General features: G+C 43.1%; 1 protein-coding gene and 1 long non-coding RNA gene across 2 annotated transcripts in view; both read left to right on the top strand.

Moving 5' to 3' along the window:
- LOC124291868 (coiled-coil domain-containing protein 171-like) overlaps positions 1-25894 on the top strand; it is an 84404-nt gene extending 58510 nt beyond the window's left edge. Inside the window, 19 exon segments of the mRNA XM_046728934.1 lie at positions 3769-3971; positions 5108-5202; positions 5205-5252; positions 5255-5292; positions 5295-5406; positions 5977-6141; positions 7471-7578; positions 7581-7660; positions 7663-7692; positions 7968-8042; positions 8045-8161; positions 12227-12319; positions 12321-12373; positions 12538-12592; positions 13370-13498; positions 18540-18686; positions 21603-21694; positions 24834-24914; positions 25443-25894. Of these exon segments, the coding sequence (XP_046584890.1) occupies positions 3769-3971; positions 5108-5202; positions 5205-5252; positions 5255-5292; positions 5295-5406; positions 5977-6141; positions 7471-7578; positions 7581-7660; positions 7663-7692; positions 7968-8042; positions 8045-8161; positions 12227-12319; positions 12321-12373; positions 12538-12592; positions 13370-13498; positions 18540-18686; positions 21603-21694; positions 24834-24914; positions 25443-25524 (1803 nt within the window). The 3' untranslated portion in view covers positions 25525-25894.
- A 51-nt stretch (positions 25895-25945) lies between these two features.
- On the top strand, positions 25946-27530 carry LOC124291839. Its single transcript, XR_006902292.1, has 2 exons — positions 25946-27279; positions 27344-27530. It is a non-coding gene; the product is annotated as an uncharacterized LOC124291839 (long non-coding RNA).
- The last annotated feature ends 233 nt before the right edge of the window (positions 27531-27763 follow it).

The following is a 27763-nucleotide window of genomic DNA, read 5'->3' as shown; positions in this document are numbered from 1 at the left end:
ATAAGGACATACTGATTGCTGTGTTACTAGATGGGGCAATGGTGAGACATAAGGACATACTGATTGCTGTGTTACTAGATGGGGCAATGGTGAGACATAAGGACATACTGATTGCTGTGTTACTAGATGGGGTAATGGTGAGACATAAGGACATACTGATTGCTGTGTTACTAGATGGGGTAATGGTGAGATATAAGGACATACTGATTGCTGAGTTACTAGATGGGGCAATGGTGAGACATAAGGACATACTGATTGCTGTGTTACTAGATGGGGCAATGGTGAGAGATAAGGACATACTGATTGCTGTGTTACTAGATGGGGTAATGGTGAGACGTATGGACATATATGGCGTAGACATAAGGACATACTGATTGCTGTGTTACTAGATGGGGTAGACATAAGGACAAACTGATTGCTATGTTACTAGACGGGGTAATGGCGAGACATAAGGACATATATGGTGTAGACATAAGGACATACTGATTGCTGTGTTCCCAGATGGGGTAGACATAATGGCATACTGATTGCTGTGTTACTAGATTGGGTAGACATAAGGACATACTGATTGCTGTGTTACTAGATGGGGTAGACATAAGGACATACCGATTGCTGTGTTACTAGATGGGGTAGACATAAGGACATGCTGATTGCTGTGTTCCTAGATGGGGTAGACATAAGGGCATACTGATTGCAGTGTTACTAGATGGGGTAGACATAAGGACATACTGATTGCTGTATTACTAGATGGGGTAGACATAAGGACATACTAATTGCTTTGTTACTAGATGGGGTAGACGTAAGGACATACTGATTGCTGTGTTACTAGATGGGGTGATGGTGAGACGTGTGGACATATATGGCGTAGACATAGGGACATACTAATAGCTGTGTTACCAGATGGGACAGACGTAAGGACATACTAATTGCTGTGTTACTAGATGGGGTAGACGTAGGGACATACTGATTGCTGTGTTACTAGATGGGGCAGACATAAGGACATACTGATTGCTGTGTTACTAGATGGGGTAATGGTGAGACGTATGGACATATATGGTGTAGACATAAGGACATACTGATTGCTGTGTTACTAGATGGGGTAGACATAAGGACATACTGATTGCTGTGTTCCTAGATGGGGTAGACATAAGGACATACTGATTGCTGTGTTACTAGATGGGGTAATGGTGCGATGTATGGACATATATGGTGTAGACATAAGGACATAACTGATTGCTGTGTTACTAGATGGGGTAGACATAAGGACATACTGATTGCTGTGTTCCTAGATGGGGTAGACATAAGGACATACTGATTGCTGTGTTACTAGATGGGGCAGACATATGGACATACTGATTGCTGTGTTACTAGATGGGGTAGACATAAGGACATACTGATTGCTGTGTTACTAGATGGGGTAATGGTGAGACATAAGGACATACTGATTGCTGTGTTACTAGATGGGGTAATGGTGAGACATAAGGACATACTGATTGCTGTGTTACTAGATGGGGTAGACGTAAGGACATACTAATTGCTGTGTTACTAGATGGGGTAGACATAAGGACATACTGATAGCTGTGTTACTAGGTGGGGTAGACATAAGGACATACTGATTGCTGTGTTACTAGATGGGGTAATGGTGAGACATAAGGACATACTGACTGCTGTGTTACTAGATGGGGTAATGGTGAGACATAAGGACATACTGATTGCTGTGTTACTAGATGGGGTAGACGAAGGACATACTCAATTCACTGTGTTACTAGATGGGGTAGACATAAGGACATACTGATAGCTGTGTTACTAGGTGGGGTAGACATAAGGACATACTGATTGCTGTGTTACTAGATGGGGTAATGGTGAGACATAAGGACATACTGATTGCTGTGTTACTAGATGGGGTAATGGTGAGACATAAGGACATACTGATTGCTGTGTTACTAGATGGGGTAGACGTAAGGACATACTAATTGCTGTGTTACTAGATGGGGTAGACATAAGGACATACTGATAGCTGTGTTACTAGGTGGGGTAGACATAAGGACATACTGATTGCTGTGTTACTAGATGGGGTAATGGTGAGACATAAGGACATACTGATTGCTGTGTTACTAGATGGGGCAATGGTGAGACATAAGGACATACTGATTGCTGTGTTACTAGATGGGGCAATGGTGAGACATAAGGACTTACTGATTGCTGAGTTACTAGATGGGGTAATGGTGAGACATAAGGGCATACTGATTACTGTGTTACTAGATGGGGTAATGGTGAGAGATCAGGACATACTGATTGCTGTGTTACTAGATAAGGTAATGGTGAGACATAAGGGCATACTGATTGCTGTGTTACTAGATGGGGTAATGGTGAGACATAAGGACATACTGATTGCTGTGTTACTAGATGGGGCAATGGTGAGATATAAGGGCATACTGATTGCTGTGTTCCTAGATGGGGTAATGGTGAGACATAAGGGCATACTGATTGCTGTGTTACTAGATGGGGTAATGGTGAGACATAAGGGCATACTGATTGCTGTGTTACTAGATGGGGTTAATTGTGAGACATAAGGACATACTGATTGCTGTGTTACTAGATGGGGCAATGGTGAGAGATAAGGACATACTGATTGCTGTGTTACTAGATGGGGTAATGGTGAGACATAAGGACATACTGATTGCTGTGTTACTAGATGGGGTAATGGTGAGACATAAGGACATACTGATTGCTGTGTTACTAGATGGGGTAATGGTGAGACATAAGGGCATACTGATTGCTGTGTTACTAGATGGGGTTAATTGTGAGACATAAGGACATACTGATTGCTGTGTTACTAGATGGGGCAATGGTGAGAGATAAGGACATACTGATTGCTGTGTTACTAGATGGGGTAATGGTGAGACATAAGGACATACTGATTGCTGTGTTACTAGATGGGGTAATGGTGAGACATAAGGACATACTGATTGCTGTGTTACTAGATGGGGTAATGGTGAGACATAAGGACATACTGATTGCTGTGTTACTAGATGGGGCAATGGTGAGATATAAGGACATACTGATTGCTGTGTTACTAGATGGGGCAATGGTGAGACATAAGGACATACTGATTGCTGTGTTACTAGATGGGGTAATGGTGAGACATAAGGACATACTGATTGCTGTGTTACCAGATGGGGCAATGGTGAGACATAAGGACATACTGATTGCTGTGTTCCTAGATGGGGTAATGGTGAGACATAAGGACATACTGATTGCTGTGTTACTAGATGGGGCAATGGTGAGAGATAAGGACATACTGATTGCTGTGTTACTAGATGGGGTAATGGTGAGACATAAGTACATACTGATTGCTGTGTTACTAGATGGGGTAATGGTGAGATATAAGGGCATACTGATTGCTGTGTTCCTAGATGGGGCAATGGTGAGACATAAGGACATACTGATTGCTGTGTTACTAGATGGGGCAATGGTGAGACATAAGGACATACTGATTTCTGTGTTACTAGATAGGGTAATGGTGAGAGATAAGGACATACTGATTGCTGTGTTACTAGATGGGGTAATGGTGAGACATAAGGACATACTGATTGCTGTGTTACTAGATGGGGCAATGGTGAGACATAAGGACATACTGATTGCTGTGTTACTAGATGGGGTAGACATAAGGGCATACTGATTGCTGTGTTACTAGATGGGGTGATGGTGAGACGTATGGACATGTATGGCGTAGACATAAGGACATACTGATTGCTGTGTTACTAGATGCGAGGAATGGAGGAGGCGGTAGCGATGAGAGATGAAAAGATCAGCACGATGCAGCAATCATACGAAGACCAGCTGGACAAACTGACATCACTGACGAAGGAGCAGGAGTCATCGTGGCAGAGGCAGAAGGAGGAGCTGCAGCAACACTACACGCAGCTCATTGGGGACCTGCAGTCACGCTCCAAGGTCAGCTCCCTTGTGTGGCAGAATAATCACTGCCTTCTGGTGTCAGTTCTTGTTACATGTTACAGTCAGAAATGTTACAGCTAGTTAAGGATCGCTTGTAAATTTTCAATATGTTGTTGAGTGAGGTACCTATACATATTATAATGAGCTGTGGACCTATTTGCATGTAGTGAGCAGATGATACACATCCTATTGTAGTGAGCTGGTTAGTTTTACTTGTGTAGTGGCTGTGGACCCATTATGTAGTGAGTGAGTGAGTGAGTGAGTGAGTGAGTGACATCTATGTATGTTATGAGCGAGTGACCTGTTTGTATGTAGTGAGCTGTGGACCTATTATGAAGTGAGCAGGGGATACATATCCTTTTGTAGTGGGCTGGTTACTTTTCATATGTTGTGAGATGTGGACCTATTCTTATGCTGTCAGCCGTGGACCTATTCACATGTAGCAAGTCATGGACCTATTCTTAATGTAGTGAACTCTGGACCTATTCTTATGTTGTCAGCTGTGGACTTATTCACACATAGCGAGCCATGGACCTATCCTTTATGTAGTGAGTCATGGACCTATTCTTAATGTAGTGAGCTCTGGACCTATTCTTAATGTAGTAAGCTGGGGACCTTTTCTTAAGTTGTCAGCCTTGGAACTATTCATATGTAGGGACCCATGGACCTTTTCTTAATTTAGTGAGCAGTGGACCTATTATTAATGTAGTGAGCTGTGGACCTATTCTTATATAGTCAGCTGTTGACTTATTCATATGTAGTGAGCCATGGACCTGTTCTTTTGTAGTCAGCTGTCGACCTGTTCATATTTAGTGAGCCAGTTACCTACTCCCATAGTCAGCTATACACCTATTCTTATGCAGTGGGCGAGGAACCTATTATATTTGTATTATTATCTTTGTATGTTGTAACCCAGGGACCTATTTGTATGTGGTGGGCGAAGGACCTGCATGATATGGTGACCTGCATATGTAATATGATAGAACATAAGAGTAGAGAGACATCAAACAATGATAATCGAGATGTCGCCCTTAATATTGTTTATACAGTGTGGAAAGCAAGCTAAGTTGTTAAGTTTATGTTATGATTAACTTTAGACAACGCTGAGTTGTAACAGCTGTCAACATCAATTATTGCAACCTGACAGAAAAAGTCAAGCTGTGGCAGACCAGGCATGGGAGAAGATCCGAGCCTCAGGCAGTGTGCAACAAGGTCTGGAATCTGAGTGCCTCGAGTTGCGCAAGTACTTGATGATGCTGACACCCAAATCTCCTCCTTGTCCTCGGCCTGTGCACCTTAGCTGGTGCCCTCTATCCTCTCTACGCGACGGGCGTAACGAGCTGGCCAGTGAGCGCCGCGGTTCTGAGGACCAGATGATCAGGTGGGACACCTGCTGTGAGCCGCAATCCAGTACCTTGTCAGTGTCCCTCAACTCCGAACTCAGCTGAGACTGACAAACCAGAGCCGAGATCAAAGAAAAAGAGAAAAGAACTCCTATTTTGTGCTTCTCGGACTGGTGTTATTAAGCTGATGATGGCAGCCAACAGGTTGTGTCATATGGGCCAGGGATCGTGGTAAGATGTTTGTGACGTATGATACATTGTTCGAGGCAGTAATGGACTGCTGGTGTGTACCGGAGGCGCCAAGCAGTCCAGGAGAGTATTTAGAGGTAATGAGTATGTTCGGCTCTGTTGTTTGGTAGTTTGAGTCTGAGTGTCATTAAAACAAGAACCTGATAGCTTATAGTCAGTAGCCAGTGTGTGACTGGTGTATCCATGGTAGACTTCTGTATGGTATCTCAGTGGGCTTGCACTATGAATAAGGCATTAGTTTAGTACAATTAGCATCACAAATGTGCTAGCACATCGCTATATTAGTGCCATAATGCCATGACGTGAAAAGTCCTTCCGAACCTTGTTGAGATTGCTTGTTGCTTTGTAGAGTTGACGACTCTCCTTTCAAACCTCATGCAAAGTTTGTGGTAAATGTCAAAATGATATTGACTTTGTGACCCAGGTGTTGGTCTTGCACCTACTGAGGAAGACCAAGTGATGGATGTGGAGGTAACACGACCAGGGGAGAGTCACCTACTCAACTGGATGACTGGCAGTGCCATCACAGACCTGGTAGTTCCAGCCATGTCTGACTTTCTGGAAGTCGCTGGACAGGTCAAGGAGAAAGGTTTGTGTATGGTCACTATCTCTGTGTATGTCTGTAGTGGTAAATGTGTCGGTATATGACTCCCAGCCTGTGAGTTTAGAAGAACATCAAGGACTGTGTATCTGCTCTCATACTCTACATGAAGCAAAGGATTAAGGATGATGACATTGATGTTTGTGCTGTTTTTCACACTTTTGGCACTATTTCAAACTGTGAGATGTGTCATAAAGACTCGTATGATGACAGAAAGTTTTGTCACTTTATGGACATCATTTTCAGTCTGTGGATCCATTCAGCAAGATGAATGAGACCCTTGTTGTGTTACGGATGAATCAGACCCTTGTCTGTGTAGTGTTCTGAAGGTGATTGAAGGATGAATGAGACCCATGTTGTGTTAAGGATGAATGAGACCCTTGTCTGTGTAGTGCTCTGAAGGTGATTGAAGGATGAATGAGACCCTTGTCTGTGTTAAGGATGAATGGGACGCTTGTCTGTGTAGTGTTCTGAAGGTGATTGAAGGATGAATGAGACCCTTGTCTGTGTAGTGTTCTGCAGATCATTGAAGGATGCATGAGATCCATGTCTGTTGTGTTCTGAAGGTGATTGAAGGATGAATTAGACCCATGTTGTGTTAAGGATGAATGAGACCCTTGTCTGTGTAGTGCTCTGAAGGTGATTGAAGGATGAATGAGACCCTTGTCTGTGTTAAGGATAAATGGGACTCTTGTCTGTGTAGTGTTCTGAAGGTGATTGAAGGATGAATGAGACCCTTGTCTGTGTAGTGTTCTGCAGATCATTGAAGGATGCATGAGATCCATGTCTGTTGTGTTCTGAAGGTGATTGAAGGATGAATGAGACCCTTGTCTGTGTTAAGGATGAATGAGACCCTTGTCTGTGTAGTGTTCTGCAGATCATTGAAGGATGCATGAGATCCATGTCTGTTGTGTTCTGAAGGTGATTGAAGGATGAATGAGACCCATGTCTGTGTTAAGGATGAATGACACCCTTGTCTGTGTAGTGATCTGCAGATCATTGAAGGATGCATGAGATCCATGTCTGTTGTGTTCTGAAGGTGATTGAAGGATGAATGAGACCCATGTCTGTGTTAAGGATGAATGACACCCTTGTCTGTGTAGTGTTCTGCAGATCATTGAAGGATGCATGAGATCCATGTCTGTTGTGTTCTGAAGGTGATTGAAGGATGAATGAGACCCATGTCTGTGTTAAGGATAAATGAGACCCTTTTCCGTGTTGTGTTCTGCAGGTGATTAAAAGGATGAATGAGACCTTGTCTGTGTTGTGTTCTGCATGTTGGGATTTTGAGACCCATGTCTGTGTTGTGTTCTGCAGGTGGGGCTGTTGAGACCAGGGCCTTGATTGGTGCAGCAAGGAGTTCCTTCAGTAAGCTGTTGGACAAGTTGGGTGTCGAGTTCCCTGGGATCAGCTTGCAGCCAATGGCTGATACCATGGTAGAACTTAACATCCCTTGGTGCGAGGACTTGGTCGATGTCCCTCTCAGACACTGAGTGGGACTCCCCTGTGGTAAAGAAACAAACCCTCGCGCCATCGCAGGTAGCATCATTTAACTTTCAAACCAAGCTGAACTCAAGTTTCTTCAGAATCAGTACATAAGACTTTTATGGACTTATTATGTGATGCTAGGTTTAACATGTTTTTACAACATTTGCTCAACATTTACTTTATTGTTAATCAGAATTATGAGGCAAAAGCATCTGATATTTGATGTAGTCTTGATGCAGATGAAACTTGATTTAATGCATTTGTTTGAATCCATTCACTCTGTGACCTCAGCTAGTGTGTAATGTTGACGCGGTTTGCTTCTTCAGGATTTGATGATAGCACTGCAGCACCACATATTGGACTTCACTCAGCGCCTGCACAGTGTGGAGGTGGAGCGTAAGGCAGCGTGCTGTCGGAGGTGGAGCAGCTCAAGCAGCAGGTGGTGTCTGAAGTGGGTGATATGTGGCAACTACTCGACAAGATGGGCTTTACACCAAGGAGCATGTGCGCTGCTGATCAAGTGGGATTGGTGTAATTTAGTGGATTAGTGTGATTGCTATTGATAAATATGATGCACTTCGGCCACCAAGGTACTCAGTAATTGTGTAGAGGCTCTCACCACTCTGTGAAGTGGCAGAAGTAAAGTTAATTAGAAAGAGCAACTCTTGAGTCGTGGAGGCAGATGTATCATTGAAAGGCTGGGAAACCCTTGGTTATGCGAAGGCAGAGGTACCACAAGAAAGGCTGGAAACCTGGGATTTGAAGGTGGTGAGGTAAATTGAAAGGCTTGAAACCCCTGGGTTATGAAGGCAGAGTGTATCATTGAAAAGCTGAAACTTCTAGGTTATACAGGCAGAGTGCATTGGAAGGCAGAAATTCGATAGGCTATTGATGCGAGGTATCTTTGAAATAAGGTCATTTCTGTTCTCTCCTTCATCCCCTGCAGAATCCCCAAAGTATGTGACCATGGAGAAATTTGAGCGAGCGTCTGTCGGGAGTTAGTTAGTGCGCGAAGTGGTGGAGCAGCAGGCGCAGCATCTGCTGCAGGAAATCAACAGAGCCAGTAGCTGGAGGAGCTCAGAGCAATAAATTGATTTGTGTGCCACATTATGGGTATGGACATGTGAAGCGACTCTCGCAGAAGCTGTGCAGGTTAGTTTTCATGAACAAATGATCCATGTAAGTCAGTCATATGGACCCACTGACCCAAGTCAGTCATATGGACATACTGATCCATGTAAGTCAGCCTGGCGGCGGACATACTGATCCATGTAAGTCAAGTCAGGTATGGACATGGCCTGATCCATGTAAGTCAGTCATATGGACATACTGGATCCATGTAGATGAGAGTCAGGCAGACATACTTGATCCATTTAGCCCGTCAGGTATGCAGACATATTGATCTCCTGGACTCTGTGCTGTAAGCATAACTGTGGCTGTGTCTACACGACATTAGCTGAAGAAGCTGGTTGGTGGATGCATAGTTACTGTGTGTCTGAAGGATGTATTACAAATCCAAAGGGTTCTGCAGGACATAGCATGTCTGTGTGGGTGTGTGTCTGAGGGAAACTATAGAAGCAGTGTAGTCTGGAGGGAACTAAGGAAGCTACAGAAAGTGTCTGAGGGAAGCATAGGTGTTGAGGGAACCATAGCTACAGTGTGTTCTGAGGGAACTATAGCTGCTGGTAAAATCTGAGGAACTATAGCTACAGTGTGTCTGGAGGGAACTATAGCCACTGTGTGTCTTGAGGGAAACTATAGCTACAGTGTGTTTGGGAGGAACTATAGCTTCAAAAGTGTCTGGAGGGAACTATAGCTAGTGTGTGTCTGAGGGAACCACTAGCTACAGTGTGTCTGAGGAAACCATAGCTACAGTGTGTCTGAGGGAACTATAGCTAAGCAGCCTGGTCTGAGGGAGCTATAGCCACAGTGTAAGCCCAAGGTGCTATAGCCACAGTGTGAACAAGGGAAGCATAGCTACAGTGTGTCTGAGGGAACTATAGCTACAGGTGTCTGAGGGAACGAGAAGCTACAGTGTGTCTGAGGGTAGGGGATCCATAGCTACAGTAAAAGTCTGAGGGAACTTTTTCTCAAGTATTCTGGTGGAGGGAACTATAGCTACAGGTGTCTGAGGGAACCATAGCTATGTGTAAGTCTGAGGGAACCATAGCTACAGTGGTGTCTGAGGGAACCAAGCAAATACAGTGTGTCTGAGGGAAAACCAAGTAGCTACAGGTAGTCTGAGGTGGGAACTATAGCTGTTGTGCAGCCTGAGGGAACTATAGCTACAGTGTGTCTGGAGGGAACTATAGCTACAGTGTGTCTGGAGGGAAACCGCCAGCTTATTGAGTGTGTCTGAGGGAACCAGAAAGGAAAGGGGTCTGAGGGAACCACATAGCTACAGTAAAATCTGAGGGAACTAAGTGTGGCCACAGTGTGTCTGAGGGAACTATAGCTACAGTGTTTTCTTGAGGGAACCATAGCCACAGTGTGTCTGAGGGAACTAATAGGCTACAGTGTAACCTGAGGGAACTATAGCCACAGTGTTTGAGGGAACCATAGCTACAGTGTGTCTGAGTGGAACTATAGCTACAGGTTCGGGAGGGAACTGGAGAAAGCAGTGTTCAGGAAACCATAGCTACAGTGTGTCTCGAGGGAACTATAGCCTGGAAAAGTGGTCTGAGGGAACTATAGCTTCAGTGTCTGAGGAACTTTTAGCTTCTATGTGTCTGAGGGAACTAAATATAGCTACAGACTGGGAGGGTGGGAAACTGGTAGCTTCATTGTGCCAGAGGGAACCATAGCTTCAATGTGTCTGAGGGAACTATTGCTTCAGTGTGGGGTCTGAACGAACTATAGCTTCAGTGTGTCCTGAGGGAAAACTAAGTAGCTACAGTGTGTCTGAGGGAACTATAGCTTCAATGTTTCTGAGGGTACTATAGCTTCAGTGTGTCTGAGGGAACTATAGCTACAGACTGAGGGAGCTATAGCTACAATCTGAGGGAACCATAGCTACAGTGTGTCTGAGGGAACTATAGCTAAAGTGTGTCTGAGGGAACTATAGCTACAGTGTGTCTGAGGGAACCATAGCTACAGTGTGTCTGAGGGAACCATAGCTACAGTGTGTCTGAGGGAACTATAGCTACAGTGTGTCTGAGGGAACTATAGCTACAGTGTGTCTGAGGGAACCATAGCTACAGTGTGTCTGAGGGAACTATAGCTACAGTGTGTCTGAGGGAACCATAGCTACAGTGTGTCTGAGGGAACCATAGCTACAGTGTGTCTGAGGGAACTATAGCTACAGTGTGTCTGAGGGAACTATAGCTACAGTGTGTCTGAGGGAACTATAGCTACAGTGTGTCTGAGGGAACCATAGCTACAGTGTGTCTGAGGGAACTATAGCTACAGTGTGTCTGAGGGAACTATAGCTACAGTGTTTCTGAGGGAACCATAGCTACAGTGTGTCTGAGGGAACTATAGCTACAGTGTGTCTGAGGGAACTATAGCTACAGTGTCTGAGGGAACCATAGCTACAGTGTGTCTGAGGGAACTATAGCTTCAGTGTGTCTGAGGGAACTATAGCTTCAGTGTGTCTGAGGGAACTTTAGCTTCTATGTGTCTGAGGGAACTATAGCTACAGACTGAGGGAACTATAGCTTCATTGTGTCTGAGGGAACTATAGCTTCAATGTGTCTGAGGGAACTATTGCTTCAGTGTGTCTGAAGGAACTATAGCTTCAGTGTGTCTGAGGGAACTATAGCTACAGTGTGTCTGAGGGAACTATAGCTTCAATGTTTCTGAGGGTACTATAGCTTCAGTGTGTCTGAGGGAACTATAGCTACAGACTGAGGGAGCTATAGCTACAATCTGAGGCATCTACAGCTTCAGTGTGTCTGAGGGAACTATAGCTACAGTGTGTCTGAGGGAACTATAGCTACAGTGTGAGGGAGCTGTAGCTTCAGTGTGTCTGAGGGAACTATAACTTCAATGTGTCTGAGGGAACTATTGCTTCAGTGTGTCTGAGGGAACTATAGCTTCAGTGTGTCTGAGGGAACTATAGCTTCAGTGTGTCTGAGGGAACTATAGCTTCAGTGTGTCTGAGGGAACTATAGCTACAGACTGAGGGAACTATAGCTACAATCTGAGGGAACTATAGCTTCAGTGTGTCTGAGGAACTATAGCTACAGTGTGTCTGAGGGAACTATAGCTACAGTGTGAGGGAACTGTAGCTTCAGTGCATCCGAGAGAACTATAGCTTCAATGTGTCTGAGGGAACTATAGCTTCAGTGTGTGGTAATTATAGCAACTATGTGTCTGAGGGAAGTATAGCTACAGTGTGTCTGAGGGAAGTAGAGCTACAGTGTCATTATAGCAACTGTGTGTCTGAGGGAAGTATAGCTACAGTATGTGGTAACTATAGCTACAGTGTGTCTGAGGGAACTATAGCTACAGACTGAGGGAGCTATAGCTACAATCTGAGGGAACTATAGCTACAGTGTGTCTGAGGGAACTATAGCTTCAGTGTGTCTGAGGGAACTATAGCTTCAGTGTGTCTGAGGGAAGTATAGCTTCAGTGTGGTTGCAGGGTCTGTCAGAGGCAAAGGTGGAGCTACGGCGTCGGGAACAGTCCATCCGCCAGCTCCAGAAGCAAGTGCTCCAGATGGAGATGGACCGTGAAGTCTGTTACCGGCAACATGGCCGACACAGAGAATGCATTGCACACAGCTAACAGGTAACACTTGTCCAGTCCGGTACGAAATAAACATATTTGCCATTTGTTGAATGCTCCAATTGCTTAACATGAAAGAATATTGTTCCATATTTGTTGGAACATGAACTGTTTGTAGATTTGTATGTTCTAATTCTAACCCATTCTATATGATTGTTCTTCTGCAGAGACAAGGATATCCTGTCGCACTACATGAAGTCTGTGGAGAGAGCACTACATGAGGTGAGTAACAGCTAGCACACTCCAGTTTGTGTCTGTAGGCTCACAGTGAGTGTTTGGGTCAGGATTTGAGGGATATCATGGCAGCTTCCTAATATGTATCATAGGAGTAGTTGTTCGAGACCTTTCCACTTAATGTTCAGGATAACCAAGGTGTGGATCTTCTAGGGAGTATTTCAACTGCAAAACTGGATATATGTTTGCCAGAAAACTGTGAGTCTAAATTACTGTTTCCTAAACAGCACCTTGAACCAATGTAACTTTCTGCACAGACAAACTTCCTCTTGTACAGTACTGTTTCGAGTGTTTGCTTTGACAATTTATTTTGTTTTTATACTGTGCCCCCAGAATATCAAATGGTAGGTTACTTAAAGGTCAAGTCTTTTAACGTTGTTACGGGTTATTGGATTTTTTTGAGGATCATAATTAGAATATTATTTGGGTTGACAATAGTCTTGGTAAGGCCTCTGTTGGGAGTCATACCATTATGCTGGCAGTCCATGGTAAGGGGTCATTTTATGGTCTTGAGAAATAATGGGACTATAAAAAAGAGTCTCTCTGTCATCCTCGGTGAAGAGAGAGCAGTTAATGACCATGTTGATATTCTTGGATGATATACGCTGTTTTGTATGTACATGTTTGTCTTTAGAGATGGCTAAAATGAGAGAAATGAATTGTGTTGCACTGTGCACCTTGCTGCAAGAATATTGCTCATCTTGGTGAAGAGTATTGGCAACGTGTTCTGACATATCCTGACAAACAGTTTCTTTTTATGTCTAGGCTAAAAGACAAATGTCTCTACTCAAAGACCCTGGTCGCCATGATGCTGAACTGTCCAAGGCATTGCTCAATGTTGACTTTATCCCCACTGATGTTGGAAAGGCAGGCCAAGAGCTGATAGCATGTCAGGTATATACATACTAAATTCAGAGCTAATAACATGTGAAGTATATATGATGTGACTGAACTTTTACCATGTCAGTTATATCTTATAGATATGCTCAGAGCTAAATAGAAAATACTAAACGAGTGTCTGTCAGATACCATTTTTTCTTCTGAAGTTGTTTCAAAACATTATGGTTTAAAGCGAGTTAAAATGCGTTGAAACAACTTCGAAGAATAAATGGTATCTCGATTTAGACACTGAAAGTACTAATAATCTTTTTCTTACACACCATAAAATTGCACCATTTTATGGCCTGAAATACATTCAAATTTTGCGTTTTCGCATCAGAGGTGCTAATAATACACAACACAACGTTTATGAATGAGTGGACGTCATTTGGCTTCCTAATCACTCTTTCGTCCCCATGGTGACCCCTCCACAAAAGGTTTCTGCCACCTCTTAAGCATCATCAAGGCAATAGTGATAATGATAACTAGATAAGATCACAGAAAAGTAATTAAACCCTCTAAAGCGATGATGTTATCCGTGCAAATGTGGATGATTTTAATTCTTGCAGCGTAAAATATTTGGCGGTGAGCAGATAGTTAATATCGCTATCGCGGTGGTTGTCGTCATCGAAGATTGTTTTGGATATCCTCTGCATTGGGGATCTGTACTTGTGTACCAGTTCCGTTCAATGTTCTCCCATCGACCGGAGCCAAAACCTTTGAGTGTGTGTAATTAGAGTGCCCCCAGTGTTGCTTGAATGTGACATTGCTGAGGCCATTACCGTTCCACTGTCAATGGGGACTACTCTTCTTCGCCATCCTTCGTTTTCCAAGTCAGAAACTGCCACTTGGAATGTAGCGAATTTCACGGAGTTGTCGGTATGAAATGTGAGTTGATTACATCCTGTAAGTTATCGAGAGACATAAACTTTTCATTATCATCGTGGAGGAGGAATATCTTGAGCAATGGCGTATGTGTAGATCAACAACGGTTCCTGTACATGTTCGATTGATTAGAAGGACGTGTGCCGCCATTTGCACTCATGAAGCCTTGCAAAACGTACCATGTTGAACATTGTTTCAACGAGTGTGTTTTGGTTCAGATTGTCATGGGTGTATTTGATAACATTGGAATCACATAGTATCTCGGAGCTGGAAGTGGGTCTTCATCATCTTGTATCAGTGAAAAATGTCATCTTCATCAATACATCAAAGAAACAACAAGGCAAATCAATCTCACAATGGACAGGCACTGACGTTATATTGTCAGGTATTTTTGCAAGACGATACATGACACTTATCGCATCTCTCCAGTAAAAGTACCAGTGTTGTACATTTTGAATATACTAGAAATCAAAAGTTTTAATAAAAGGAATTAGAAAATAAATAGATTTGTGTTATATATATTCTACTTGTGACTCGTTTTATAAATACCTGTTTATGTTTACAATCGCTTAAAAATAACAGGCAGGTGTAAAGGGTAGTTTTTGCACGAGTAACAGTTTTTGTTCGATTGAAGCACGAGTAACTTATCAATGAATTTTAATCAGGAAAGTAGTCCGTCATACCCTGACCCTAGGTCATCACCATGGAGTAGCCAATCACGGGATTAGAAATCGATCTCACACATATGTGTGATACCAGTTTTCTCACATGGGTTTCTCACCCACGGGTGTGTAACAATAGCATTTCAGCTACATAATTTGCAGCTATATCCATAGTTAATAGCATGTCAGGTATATATGCTTTAGTTATACCCAGAGCTTATAGCATGACAGGTATATATGCTTTAGTTATACCCAGAGCTAATAGCATGTCAGGTATATATGCTTTAGCTATACCCAGAGCTAATAGCATGTCAGTGTATATGCTTTAGCTATACCCAGAGCTGATAGCATGTCAGGTATATATATGCTTTAGCTATACCCAGAGCTAATAGCATGTCAGTGTATATGCTTTAGCTATACCCAGAGCTAATAGCATGTCAGGTATATATGCTTTAGCTATACCCAGAGCTAATAGCATGTCAGTGTATATGCTTTAGCTATACCCAGAGCTGATAGCATGTCAGGTATATATATGCTTTGCTATACCCAGAGCTTAATAGAATGTCAGTGTATGAATGCTTTAGCTATACCCAGAGCTGATAGCATGTCAGGTATATATGCTTTAGCTATACCCAGAGCTAATAGCATGTCAGTGTATATGCTTTAGCTATACCCAGAGCTGATAGCATGTCAGGTATATATATGCTTTAGCTATACCCAGATCTGATAGATAGGATCGAATTCTGTGGTGACCTGTTAATATCTGACCTCATAGCACACCCTGAGTCAAATGTTGAAAGCTTGACTCATCAGTATAACACTGTTCTTCGGGATTTACTCGACAAACATGCTCCTATTAAGGAAAGAATCCTTTCATTCAGCGTTCGATTGTCGTAATTTTTTAACGACTCTGTTCATCACACCAGAGGTGTTAATGCTGAAGGCGTGCTGAGCAAAAAATGGTGTTGGAAATCTCGTTTAGAAGTAGATCGTCAAATTTTATAGAAGCTGCGAGGAATATGGTCTGCAGAGTTATTAGGAATCCAAAGCGTCTTTATTGCAAACAACAGATTTTAGACTCTACCTGCAAGCCAAAAACCTTGCACAAGTTCCTGGGCTCGCTAATGGGCAAAAGGAGACTGTTGTACTTCCTGAAGGAAAGAATCCATCTGAGTTGGCTCATCTCTTTAACTCATTTTTTCAAGAACAAGATCTAAGACATCAGGAAGTTGCTTCAGAAATTTTGCTGAGAGGGACATTCTTTTACCATACTCCGACTTCCAGGGAACCAATCTCCTCCAGTTCAAGCCTTTACTCAGCAGGAAGTAGAATCTCTCGTCATGTCATCCAACAAGACCACCTGTCTCAGCGATCCTATACCAACTTCTCTTCTGATTGAGCACCTAAGTATTAGCTACTGCCGACGATGTGAAATCATCAGCAAGAGTCTGTCATCTGGGATCTTTCCACACATATGCACAAAGATGCTGTTATCATGCCACTAGTTAAAAATGCAAAACTTGACAAAATGACTTTCAAAACTACGGCCCGTTTCTAATCTGACTTTTCTCCAAACTTGTCGAGAGAGCAGCTACCAAGAGGTTGATGGATCACTTGTCAAGCAACAGCATCTTAGGCAGTACCAATGGAAACTACGATCCACACCACTCTGCGAAACTCTCTATTCTAAGAGTGGTAAATGACCTAAGATGCCTGGTTGATAGAGGTGGCGTGGCAATTCTGACACTCTTAGATCTGAGTGCAGCATTTGACACTGTGGACCACAAGATTCTTCTCCATACTCTTGAACATCACTCTGGAATCGGTAGGACAAGCACCCGACCTGGTTCTCTTCATACCTGTCTGCTAGACACCAGTCAGTCACAGTGTCGGGCAGCATCTCTGAAGATTACTCTGTCATGTGGAGTTCCACAGGGATCTGTTCTAGGACCAGTGCTCTTCCTGATTTACATCAACCAACTCTCTCTGATCAGTGACAAATTTTTTTTAATACCACACTTTTCCTATGCAGATGACAACCAACTCCTGACTAAGTTCAGACCAAATAATGCCCAATCAGCGTTGAAAGAGATTGAGAATTGTACTCTGGAAATCAAGACATGGATGACGGGCAGAAAACTAAAACTGAATGACACTAAAACAGAGGTTCTCCTTGTTGAAGGGAAACCAAAGAGCTTGGAGAGAAATTTAACATCGATAGTGTGAAGATTGGTTCAGCTAACATCCACACCATCAGCTTTGATAAAAGATCTTGGTGCTTATATTGAGTTCGGGCCTGTCTCTAGATTAGCGTGTGGATAAGTTATTGTCATACCTGCTATTACCACCTCAGACTCATTGGGACGATTAGGAAGCACATCACAATGGAAAGTGCCCACACTCTTGTGAGATGCCTTGTAACATCCAGATTGGATCACTGTAATAGCCTTCTATCTACGGACTCACCTGCGGACATCTCCAATAAACTACAAAAGTCCAAAATACAGCAGCACGTGATATATATCCTTACCACTAAAGCGAGACCATATCACCCCTGTACTCTCATCATTACACTGGCTTCCAATCAAGTTCCGGATTGACTTCCAAACTTCTTTGCATTGTGTATAAATGTTTGCAGAATCAAGCTCTTCATATCTCTCTGAACTTCTCACTGTGTACTCCCTACCAGAACTCTCTCAGATCTCAAGACCAATGTCTTCTCTCCGTTCCCAAAGTTCTACTTTCTTCTTTTGGCAAGAGGTCTTTCCAATGCGCTGGTCCTACTCTGTGGAATTCTCTTCTCTCCACACAAAGCAGTCATGCACATTGGAAACTTTCAAAATTAAGTTGAAGACTTTCTTTTTTTCCAAAGCCTATCCCTAAAATCAATCTTTCTGTCATCAATTTCAATGTATACATATTTTACTATTTTATCCTCTGTATGCATTGTATGTATGCTTTTATGTAGCGCCTTGAGCATGTATCAGTGGGTGGAAAATGGCACGCTAAAAATATCCATTATTATTATTATTATTATATATGCTTCAGCTTTTTCACTCAAACTTGAGACCGCCTCCGTGGTGTAGTGGTTAGAGCGTCCACCCGGAGTGCGGAAGGTCGCGGGTTCGATCCCCGGCCGCGTCATACCAAAAGACGTTAAAATATGGTACTTGTTGGTCCCTGCCTGGCGTTCGGCATTAATGGGTACAACAAGGACTGGTCGGTTCGGGGTCAGTATAATGTGTCTGAGTGGGGTATTCATGCTTCACTGCGGCACGGTATCTCAGTGGGCTAGCACTATAAAACCAGCTTCAGTCTGGGCTAGTACAAGCAGCCGCACATACACATACACATGCATGCACGTCGTCATATGAGCGAAATATTTTCAAGCACGACGTTAAACCCAGTTTCACCTCACCTCACTCAAACTTGACACTGAATAGACGTGTCCATGGTAAATGCTCAGAGATATATAGATACTGTTTTCATAAGCATACCTTACATTACAGAACCTTGTGGGTGCCTTCATTGACACACAGCACCAGGCTGTGGCCAAAATCCACTCCCTGGAGGATGAAATTGAGTCACACCGACGCCATGTAGCCAGCCTTAAGCAAGAGTTGAGCAATGCAGTGCGCAGAGAGTACTCCAACCAGGTAGGTCGTTCTCATATGTTCTCTCACAATGTCTGTCGGTCTTACAGATGTTCTCTCACAATGTCTGTTGGTCTTACAGATGTTCTCTCACAATGTCTGTTGGTCTTACAGATGTTCTCTCACAATGTCTGTCGGTCTAGCAGATGTTTTCTCTCAATGTTTGTCGGTCTTACAGATGTTCTCTCTCAATGTGTGTCGGTCTTACAGATGTCCTCTCACAATGTCTGTCGGTCTTACAGATGTTCTCTCTCAATGTCTGTTGGTCTTACAGATGTTCTCTCTCAATGTCTGTTGGTCTTACAGATGTTCTCTCACAATGTCAGTCTTACAGATGTCCTCTCACAATGTCGGTCTTACAGATGTCCTCTCACAATGTCGGTCTTACAGATGTCCTCTCACAATGTCGGTCTTACAGATGTCCTCTCACAATGTCGGTCTTACAGATGTCCTCTCACAATGTCGGTCTTACAGATGTCCTCTCACAATGTCGGTCTTACAGATGTCCTCTCACAATGTCGGTCTTACAGATGTCCTCTCACAATGTCGGTCTTACAGATGTCCTCTCACAATGTCGGTCTTACAGATGTCCTCTCACAATGTCGGTCTTACAGATGTCCTCTCACAATGTCGGTCTTACAGATGTCCTCTCACAATGTCGGTCTTACAGATGTTCTCTCTCAATGTGTGTCGGTCTTACAGATGTTCTCTCTCAATGTGTGTCGGTCTTACAGATGTTCTCTCTCAATGTGTGTCGGTCTTATAGATGTTCTCTCTCAATGTCTGTTGGTCTTACAGATGTTCTCTCTCAATGTCTGTTGGTCTTACAGATGTTCTCTCTCAATGTGTGTCGGTCTTACAGATGTTCTCTCTCAATGTCTGTTGGTCTTATAGATGTTCTCTCTCAATGTCGGTCTTACAGATGTTCTCTCTCAATGTGTGTTGGTCTTACAGATGTTCTCTCTCAATGTCTGTTGGTCTTACAGATGTTCTCTCTCAATGTCAGTCTTACAGATGTTCTCTCTCAATGTCTGTTGGTCTTACAGATGTTCTCTCTCAATGTGTGTCGGTCTTACAGATGTTCTCTCTCAATGTCTGTTGGTCTTACAGATGTTCTCTCTCAATGTGTGTCGGTCTTATAGATGTTCTCTCTCAATGTCTGTTGGTCTTACAGATGTTCTCTCTCAATGTCTGTTGGTCTTACAGATGTTCTCTCTCAATGTCTGTTTGTCTTACAGATGTTCTCTCTCAATGTGTGTTGGTCTTACAGATGTTCTCTCTCAATGTGTGTTGGTCTTACAGATGTCCTCTCACAATGTTGGTCTTACAGATGTCCTCTCACAATGTCGGTCTTACAGATGTCCTCTCACAATGTCGGTCTTACAGATGTCCTCTCACAATGTCGGTCTTACAGGTGTTCTCTCTCAATGTCGGTCTTACAGATGTCCTCTCTCAATGTCGGTCTTACAGATGTCCTCTCACAATGTCGGTCTTACAGATGTCCTCTCACAATGTCGGTCTTACAGATGTGGAGTCTCACAATGTCGGTCTTACAGATGTCCTCTCACAATGTGGGTCTTACAGATGTCCTCTCTCAATGTCGGTCTTACAGATGTCCTCTCACAATGTCGGTCTTACAGATGTTTCTCAGTGTGTGTGTCGGTCTTACAGATGTTCTCTCTCAATGTGTGTCGGTCTTACAGATGTTCTCTCTCAATGTGTGTCGGTCTTACAGATGAATAAACCTGTCATTCATTCAGTCTAGTTAAGATCTTTCTTCAATACAGGAAGGTTGATTTAATCTCACTCGCCCTGAGTTGTTACCATAACACATCAAGACGTTTGAAGACAGAAATCAGCGGGAATCTTAAAATGGCGACTGATCATACTTAACTGTGAAGCTGTAATGGATTTCCCAAAACATAATTAAATAATGAGCCAAATCCCATTGCGAATTAAGCGAAAACAGCAATGTGTGTTGTGGCGCCATGGAAGTGGTCACATGACAGATGGTTTGATACAAAACAGATTACCGTGAAGCGACTTCGGAAAGAAATAATACAGCAGTATTTTATTTATTCATTAAGATTTTATTCACCAGTACATCATGAAGCGAATAGTCACTAACACTCAATCATCTCATTCACAACAACCCGGCTTGTTTGAAATCACAAAGAGCTTCATATACAGTATAAGTTAATTAGATCAAATCGTCAGAATTGAACATAAGACTGATGTGTTTTCATCTCTTCTGTGGGAGTAAGCGGATTACTGTGTACTATTATATCGCACAGATAGGGATTTCCTGTGAGTAAGCAATAAGCGCCGCCCTGACAGGTTAAGCCACTCTGTTTGTTTTCACTGCTATTAGTGGCTGGCCAAAGAGACAGCTGGCAGTTCCGGCAATTACTGATTAGCGAATAATTGTGTAGCGATGTAGTCTAAACTGTCAATTCAGCGAAAATTGCAGTGTGTCTTCCCGCGAAAATAGAATGCGTTTACAGTACAATATGAAATGGTTGACATATACTCACCCAGTAGGTCTTCCTTGAATACAGAAAGGTTGACATAAGCTCACCCAGTAGGTCTTCCTTGAATACAGAAAGGTTGACAAGCTCACCCAGTAGGTCTCCCTTGAATACAGAAAGGTTGACAAGCTCACCTCAGTGGGTCTTCTTGAATGCAGAAAAATAGATGAACTCACACAAAGTAACTGTCAGTTCACACAGCCACAGAAGTCACAGATCAGTGCCACTTTAACCTTGTAGTTTAGGTAAATGTAACAGAAACAAGTATGAATACACCCAAAGTATCAATTATAATATATGTTGATGAAGATTGTTCTTACCAAATATTACCACATCTTTACATCACTGTACCAGTTAAGTTTCTGAGGATTTTGTAACTTTTTGTTTGCAGGATTGTTCTCCTCCCCCTGATGAGTTTGAAATTATTCCTTCAATCTCGGACCCGGATGTTTCCAGCAGCAGGGAAAGATTTGCTCCTCTCAGGTAGGGGGTGGTTGCTGTAGGTTTACCTGAACAGAAGAATTTGACATGGTAGTTTAAGGACAGAATTGTCTTCTCAGGTAGGGTGTATTTGCTGTAGGTTTACCTGAACAGAAGAATTTCACCTGACATGGTAGTTTAAGGACAGAATTGTCTTCTCAGGTAGGGGGTGGTTGCTGTAGGTTTACCTGAACAGAAGAATTTCACCTGGCATGGTAGTTTAAGGACAGAATTGTCTTCTCAGGTAGGGGGTGTTTGTTGTAGGTTTACCTGAACAGAAGAATTTCACCTGGCATGGTAGTTTAAGGACAGAATTGTCTTCTCAGGTAGGGGGTGGTTGCTGTAGGTTTACCTGAACAGAGGATTCTTTTTCAGAGAGATCGTCCTTGGGGTACATATTATGCATTTTCCGGCTGAAAAATGTCCTGTGACAGTTGTATCAATGTTTTTTGAATAAAAAGATTGTACAATAAATAAACTCTTTTATTTATTATACGGACCCTACCTCACGGAGTTACCTCCCTTAGAGCATGCACCAACTGGGTAGGCTCCTAGACCCGTATCATCATTCCTTCTGCTGTCCGCGACCCCTGAACAGGCGTTAGATTTGTGATTACCTTTCATGAGCCCGTGCAGTAGCTGTATTTTAGATGTCGATGCGTGGCTCGATTGGCTGTCCGGTCCCACATTCTCACACCTATCGGCTATTTCCATTCAGTTGTTGACCTGGAAAGCTGTGTTTCTGGTGGCGGTAACATCTGGTCGAAGAGTCGGCGATATACATGCTATGTCGTCCGACCCGGCGCTGACTGTGTTTCACCACGGATCGTGTCAGCATTAAGCCTCCCAGATACTTTTTACCGACCGAAGGTCGATCACGCTTTCCATGTGACAGCTCCTATCGAACTTCCTACTCTTACCCAGCCTTCCACATCGGGGACCACTCCTCTGAGCACTCACCCGTTGGATGTCCCGTAAGGCGCTCAAAGTCTATATCAAAGCGAGCGCAGGGGATCCGTACGGGTACCCAGCTGTTCTGTTATTCTGATGGCGGGAAGGCTGGTCTGCCAGCGAGCAAGCAAACTTTGTCTCGCTGGCTTGTTTCGTGTATTTGTGCGGCTTATCAGGCTAAGGGCAAGCCTCCCCTGAGGGGTTGAAGGCTCACTCGGTCAGGGCAGTAGCGCATCAAAGCTTTTGCAGCGGCACTCCCCATTGAAGAGATCTGCTCTGCGCTATTTGGAGCCGGCCAAGCACTTTTATACGCCATTATCAGCTCGATACACATTCACGCAATCGCATGCGAGCTTTGGTCGTACCGTTCTCTCCAGTGGACAGTGTCCTGCCACCCTGACCAAGTGAGTCTTGGTTTATTGGTTTGTGTTTGGCTACTGTACAATGATTCCATTATTGACATGTCTGCTCACTGAGCACTCAGAGAACCTGTACCCCTTCGATTCTCTAAGGAGTTACGATATCGTTAGTGAGTGGTATTTTGTTTTCCCCTCACGGTGCTCTCACGAAGAAGCCACTTAGTGGGTCGGTTCACTGACATTCGCACTCGTGCAATGTCTCATTATGCTAGAATTCGTCTTTGAGCACAAATCCTCCCTGTCAGTTCCCCTCCCATAATGCCTCTCGGCGGGCGAAGCTGGGTCAGTGACAGGTGAGTGTTATGGCGTCTGTTCAATTTTTTCCATGATACGATCGCTATATTTTGTGTGTGCTTGGACAGAATTCCCTCCTCCTGGCCTCCGGTCTTTGGGAGTCTGTGTTTATGCATAATATGTACCCCAAGGGCGATCTCTCTGAAAAGAATTTTCCAAACCTGCAGAGGTTTTCAATTCTTTGAAGAGAGTAGATCCTTGGGGTAGGGCCCACCCACCTCCCGCCAATTCTGTTCACTGATGAGAATTCAGCAGAAGGAATGATGATCCACGGGTCTAGGAGCCTACCCAGTTGGTGCGCATGCGCGCTAAGGGAGGTAACTCCGTGAGGTAGGGTCCGTATAATAAATAAAAGAGTTTATTTATTGTACAATCTTTTTATTCAAAAAACATTGATACAACTGTCACAGGACATTTTTCAGCCGGAAAATGCATAATATGTACCCCAAGGACGACTCTCTTCAAAGAATTGAAAACCTCTGCAGGTTTGGAAAAATTTCACCTGACATGGTAGCTTAAGGACAGAATTGTCTTCTCAGGTAGGGGGTGGTTGCTGTAGGTTTACCTGAACAGAAGAACTTCACCTGGCATGGTAGCTTAAGGACAGAATTGTCTTCTCAGGTAGGGGTGGTTGCTGTAGGTTTACCTGAACAGAAGAATTTCACCTGGCATGGTAGTTTAAGGACAGAATTGTCTTCCCAGGTAGCATGGTAGAGGTGTTTGCTGTAGGTTTACCTGAACAGAAGAATTTCACCTGGCATGGTAGTTTAAGGACAGAATTGTCTTCTCAGGTAGGGGGTGTTTGCTGTAGGTTTACCTGAACAGAGGAATTTCACCTGGCATTGTAGTTTAAGGACAGAATTGTCTTCTCAGGTAGGGGGTGGTTGCTGTAGGTTTACCTGAACAGAAGAACTTCACCTGGCATGGTAGTTTAAGGACAGAATTGTCTTCTCAGGTAGGGGGTGGTTGCTGTAGGTTTACCTGAACAGAAGACTTTCACCTGGCATGGTAGTTTAAGGACAGAATTGTCTTCTCAGGTAGGGGGTGTTTGCTGTAGGTTTACCTGAACAGAGGAATTTCACCTGGCATGGTAGTTTAAGGACAGAATTGTCTTCTCAGGTAGGGGGTGGTTGCTGTAGGTTTACCTGAACAGAAGAATTTCACCTGGCATGGTAGTTTAAGGACAGAATTGTCTTCTCAGGTAGGGGGTGGTTGCTGTAGGTTTACCTGAACAGAAGACTTTCACCTGGCATGGTAGTTTAAGGACAGAATTGTCTTCTCAGGTAGGGGGTGGTTGCTGTAGGTTTACCTGAACAGAAGACTTTCACCTGGCATGGTAGTTTAAGGACAGAATTGTCTTCTCAGGTAGGTAGTTGAAAGACACAAGTTAAAAATTCCCCAGCATAAGTGTCCCTCTGAAATAAAATACTTCACTAGACATGACACTCATTTTACATGATATTTCTCCTTGCATTCAGAGAGGATTCTGAGGTATCTTACTCTGTTGGGAAACCCAGTCCTATCAAGTCAGGCCCTGGTTCAGCACACAAACAAGGGAGGTAAGCATCCATGTGGGGAAAAGATTATTTCTTTTGGTGACCTGCTTCTATATGTGTGTCCTGATGTTTTCAACATCTATACAGCCTCTCTGTATGTTCTGCCACTTGTAGCATCTATATATCTTGTCTGTGGTCTAATACTTGCAGACCCTTGAAGATCCAGGTTAGAATTGATCTTCAGTAATTCATGCTTGTCGAAAGACGCAACTAATGGGATTGGGTGGTCAGACTCGCTGACTTGGTTGACACATGTCATCGTATCCCAAGTTCATAGATCCATGCTCATGTTGTTGATCACTGGATTGTCTGGTCCAGATTCGATTATTTACAGACTGCCGCCATATAGCTGGAATATAACTGAGTGTTGTGTAAAACTAAACTCACTCACTCACTCACTACCACTTGCAACATCTATATATTGTGTCTGTGTTCTACTATGAGCAAACATTATATATCCAGTCGGTGTTCTGCTACTTGGTACATCTATAAATCATGTCTGTGGTCTGCAACTTGTGTTCTACTTGGCAGGTCTCCTGGATTCCACACACCACAGAAACTTCCCAAGTCTTCCCAGAGTCGTCCCCGATCACAGCCGTCAAATGTGCGGTAGAAAAGGAGTGTGTCTGTCAGCTCATCTGTGATATGCATGTTGCTGCATGATGTTAATCCATGTCAGAAACTGATGCCGTCCATGTTGTGTATAAACAGTGTATTGGACTAGCCCCTTTGTATTCATGTAACATTAGACAAGTGCTCTTCTCATCAAAATAGGTTATGATAATCCAGAGTGATAAATAGATTACTGGAATATCACAACATCAAGAATATTTGAACACTTTCAAGTTGTCTTGTTCTCAGATACAAGCAGTGTTCTTGATGTGTACATAGGTGTCTGTACAATTTACAGAAACAGTGAATGTGGGCCAAGGTGTCATACAGTCACTTTGTGCACGTGGGCCAAACATCCTACTTGAACTGTGAATGTGTGAACTTTGTCCAAGTGGGCTTGAACTGTGAAAGCCAAGGTGTCATACAGTCACTTTGTCCAAGTGGGCCAAACCTCCGACTTTTAACTGTGAATGTGGGCCAAGGTGTCATACAGTCACTTTGTCCAAGTGGGCCAAACCTCCGACTTTAACTGTGAATGTGGGCCAAGGTGTCATACAGTCACTTTGTCCAAGTGGGCCAAACATCCTACTTTAAACTGTGAATGTGGGCCAAGGTGTCATACAGTCACTTTGTCCAAGTGGGCCAAACATCCTACTTAAACTGTGAATGTGGGCCAAGGTGTCATACAGTCACTTTGTCCAAGTGGGCCAAACATCCTGATTAAACTGTGAATGTGGGCCAAGGTGTCATACAGTCACTTTGTCCAAGTGGGCCAAACATCCGACTTGAACTGTGAATGTGGGCCAAGGTGTCATACAGTCACTTTGTCCAAGTGGGCCAAACATCCGACTTTGAACTGTGAATGTGGGCCAAGGTGTCATACAGTCACTTTGTCCAAGTGGGCCAAACCTCCGACTTTAACTGTGAATGTGGGCCAAGGTGTAGTTCAGTTCCAAAGCATCATGCAACTGTCAAGACGAGGAGTCTGTCTCTGATGGATAGTTACTACAGAAGTCATACCATAATTTCTTTTGTGGAGTTAGGCCCTGGGCCTCATTCTGTGAATTAATATTAGCGCTATGATTACTCTAAAATCATTTTCAAGTATGGGAGCTGTCCATGAGATTTTAAAGATTTCTGAATGCAACAAGGCCCTTGGCACTGTGACCATCTTTGTCAAGTCCAGGTTAAGGACCTCTTTGTAGTTTATCGTTCCTGATTAACAGCATTTAATTGTGTACATGTATACATGCGTGCATGCAGATCATTTGCATTCCTGAAGTATATTTTATATTAAAAATGATTGCATTTATCTTGTCGATATGTATGCTATTGTTCTCAGTGTATGTTGTGTATTATCATTTGTTATTGAAGCATGGAAAAATAACTAATGTGGGTTGATGACATGAGCCTGTAACATGCTACTGTTCACAATTTCAGGTGGTAAATTGTAAAATCCTTTTATTATGAATGTAGCCAGTATAAAATCTTGCATACTACAATTGTAAATTCACTAAACCAGCAATGCATGTTGTGTTTACCAGTGGGTGTGTTCAGTGTGAAGTCCTTGTGTGAAGTCATTGTGTGGTGCCTGTAACTCTGTATATGCAATATCTAGAGGACTATGTGTAACACTGCAATGTTTCATTGTACACAGACACAAAGGACACTTTAAGCATCATTACATGTCTCACCATGTTCACATCAGATGGTGTTCACGTCAGATTGTGTTCACATCAGATGGTGTTCACATCAGGTTGTGTTCACATCAGATGCTGTACATGTCAGATGGTGTTCACATCAGATGCTGTACATGTCAGATGGTGTTCACATCAGATGCTGTACACGTCAGATGGTGTTCACATCAGATGCTGTACACGTCAGATGGTGTTCAAGCCCATTGTGGCTGTACCTGACATTTGTAAGTCTCTGTGTTTGAATTATACATATATTGTGATATTTATTTCATACAATAACCTACACAAACAATAAAATATCCAACCACTACTGTGCTGTTGTTTGATTCAGATTCTCGTGTATCTTTATAGACATGATAATCCATCACTTGATAGATCTCATAATCCATAACTCAAAGTATGTTGTCTTCAAAAGTAAATAGAGATTCTCAGCAAACTGTGTTTCTGTATCATAGATCATGTTATTAATTGGAGAATATATATGAGCCTCAATTAAGCACCACCTGAATCCAAGGTAATTTTTTGAACATTCGGTCCAAACAG

Source organism: Haliotis rubra, unplaced genomic scaffold (assembly GCF_003918875.1).
Source record: "Haliotis rubra isolate DU_JTF1 unplaced genomic scaffold, ASM391887v1 Scf50, whole genome shotgun sequence".
NCBI classification, from domain to species: Eukaryota; Metazoa; Mollusca; class Gastropoda; order Lepetellida; family Haliotidae; genus Haliotis; species Haliotis rubra.
Note: the sequence above shows the minus strand (reverse complement) of the source record. Positions and strands in the feature narration are given on the sequence as shown.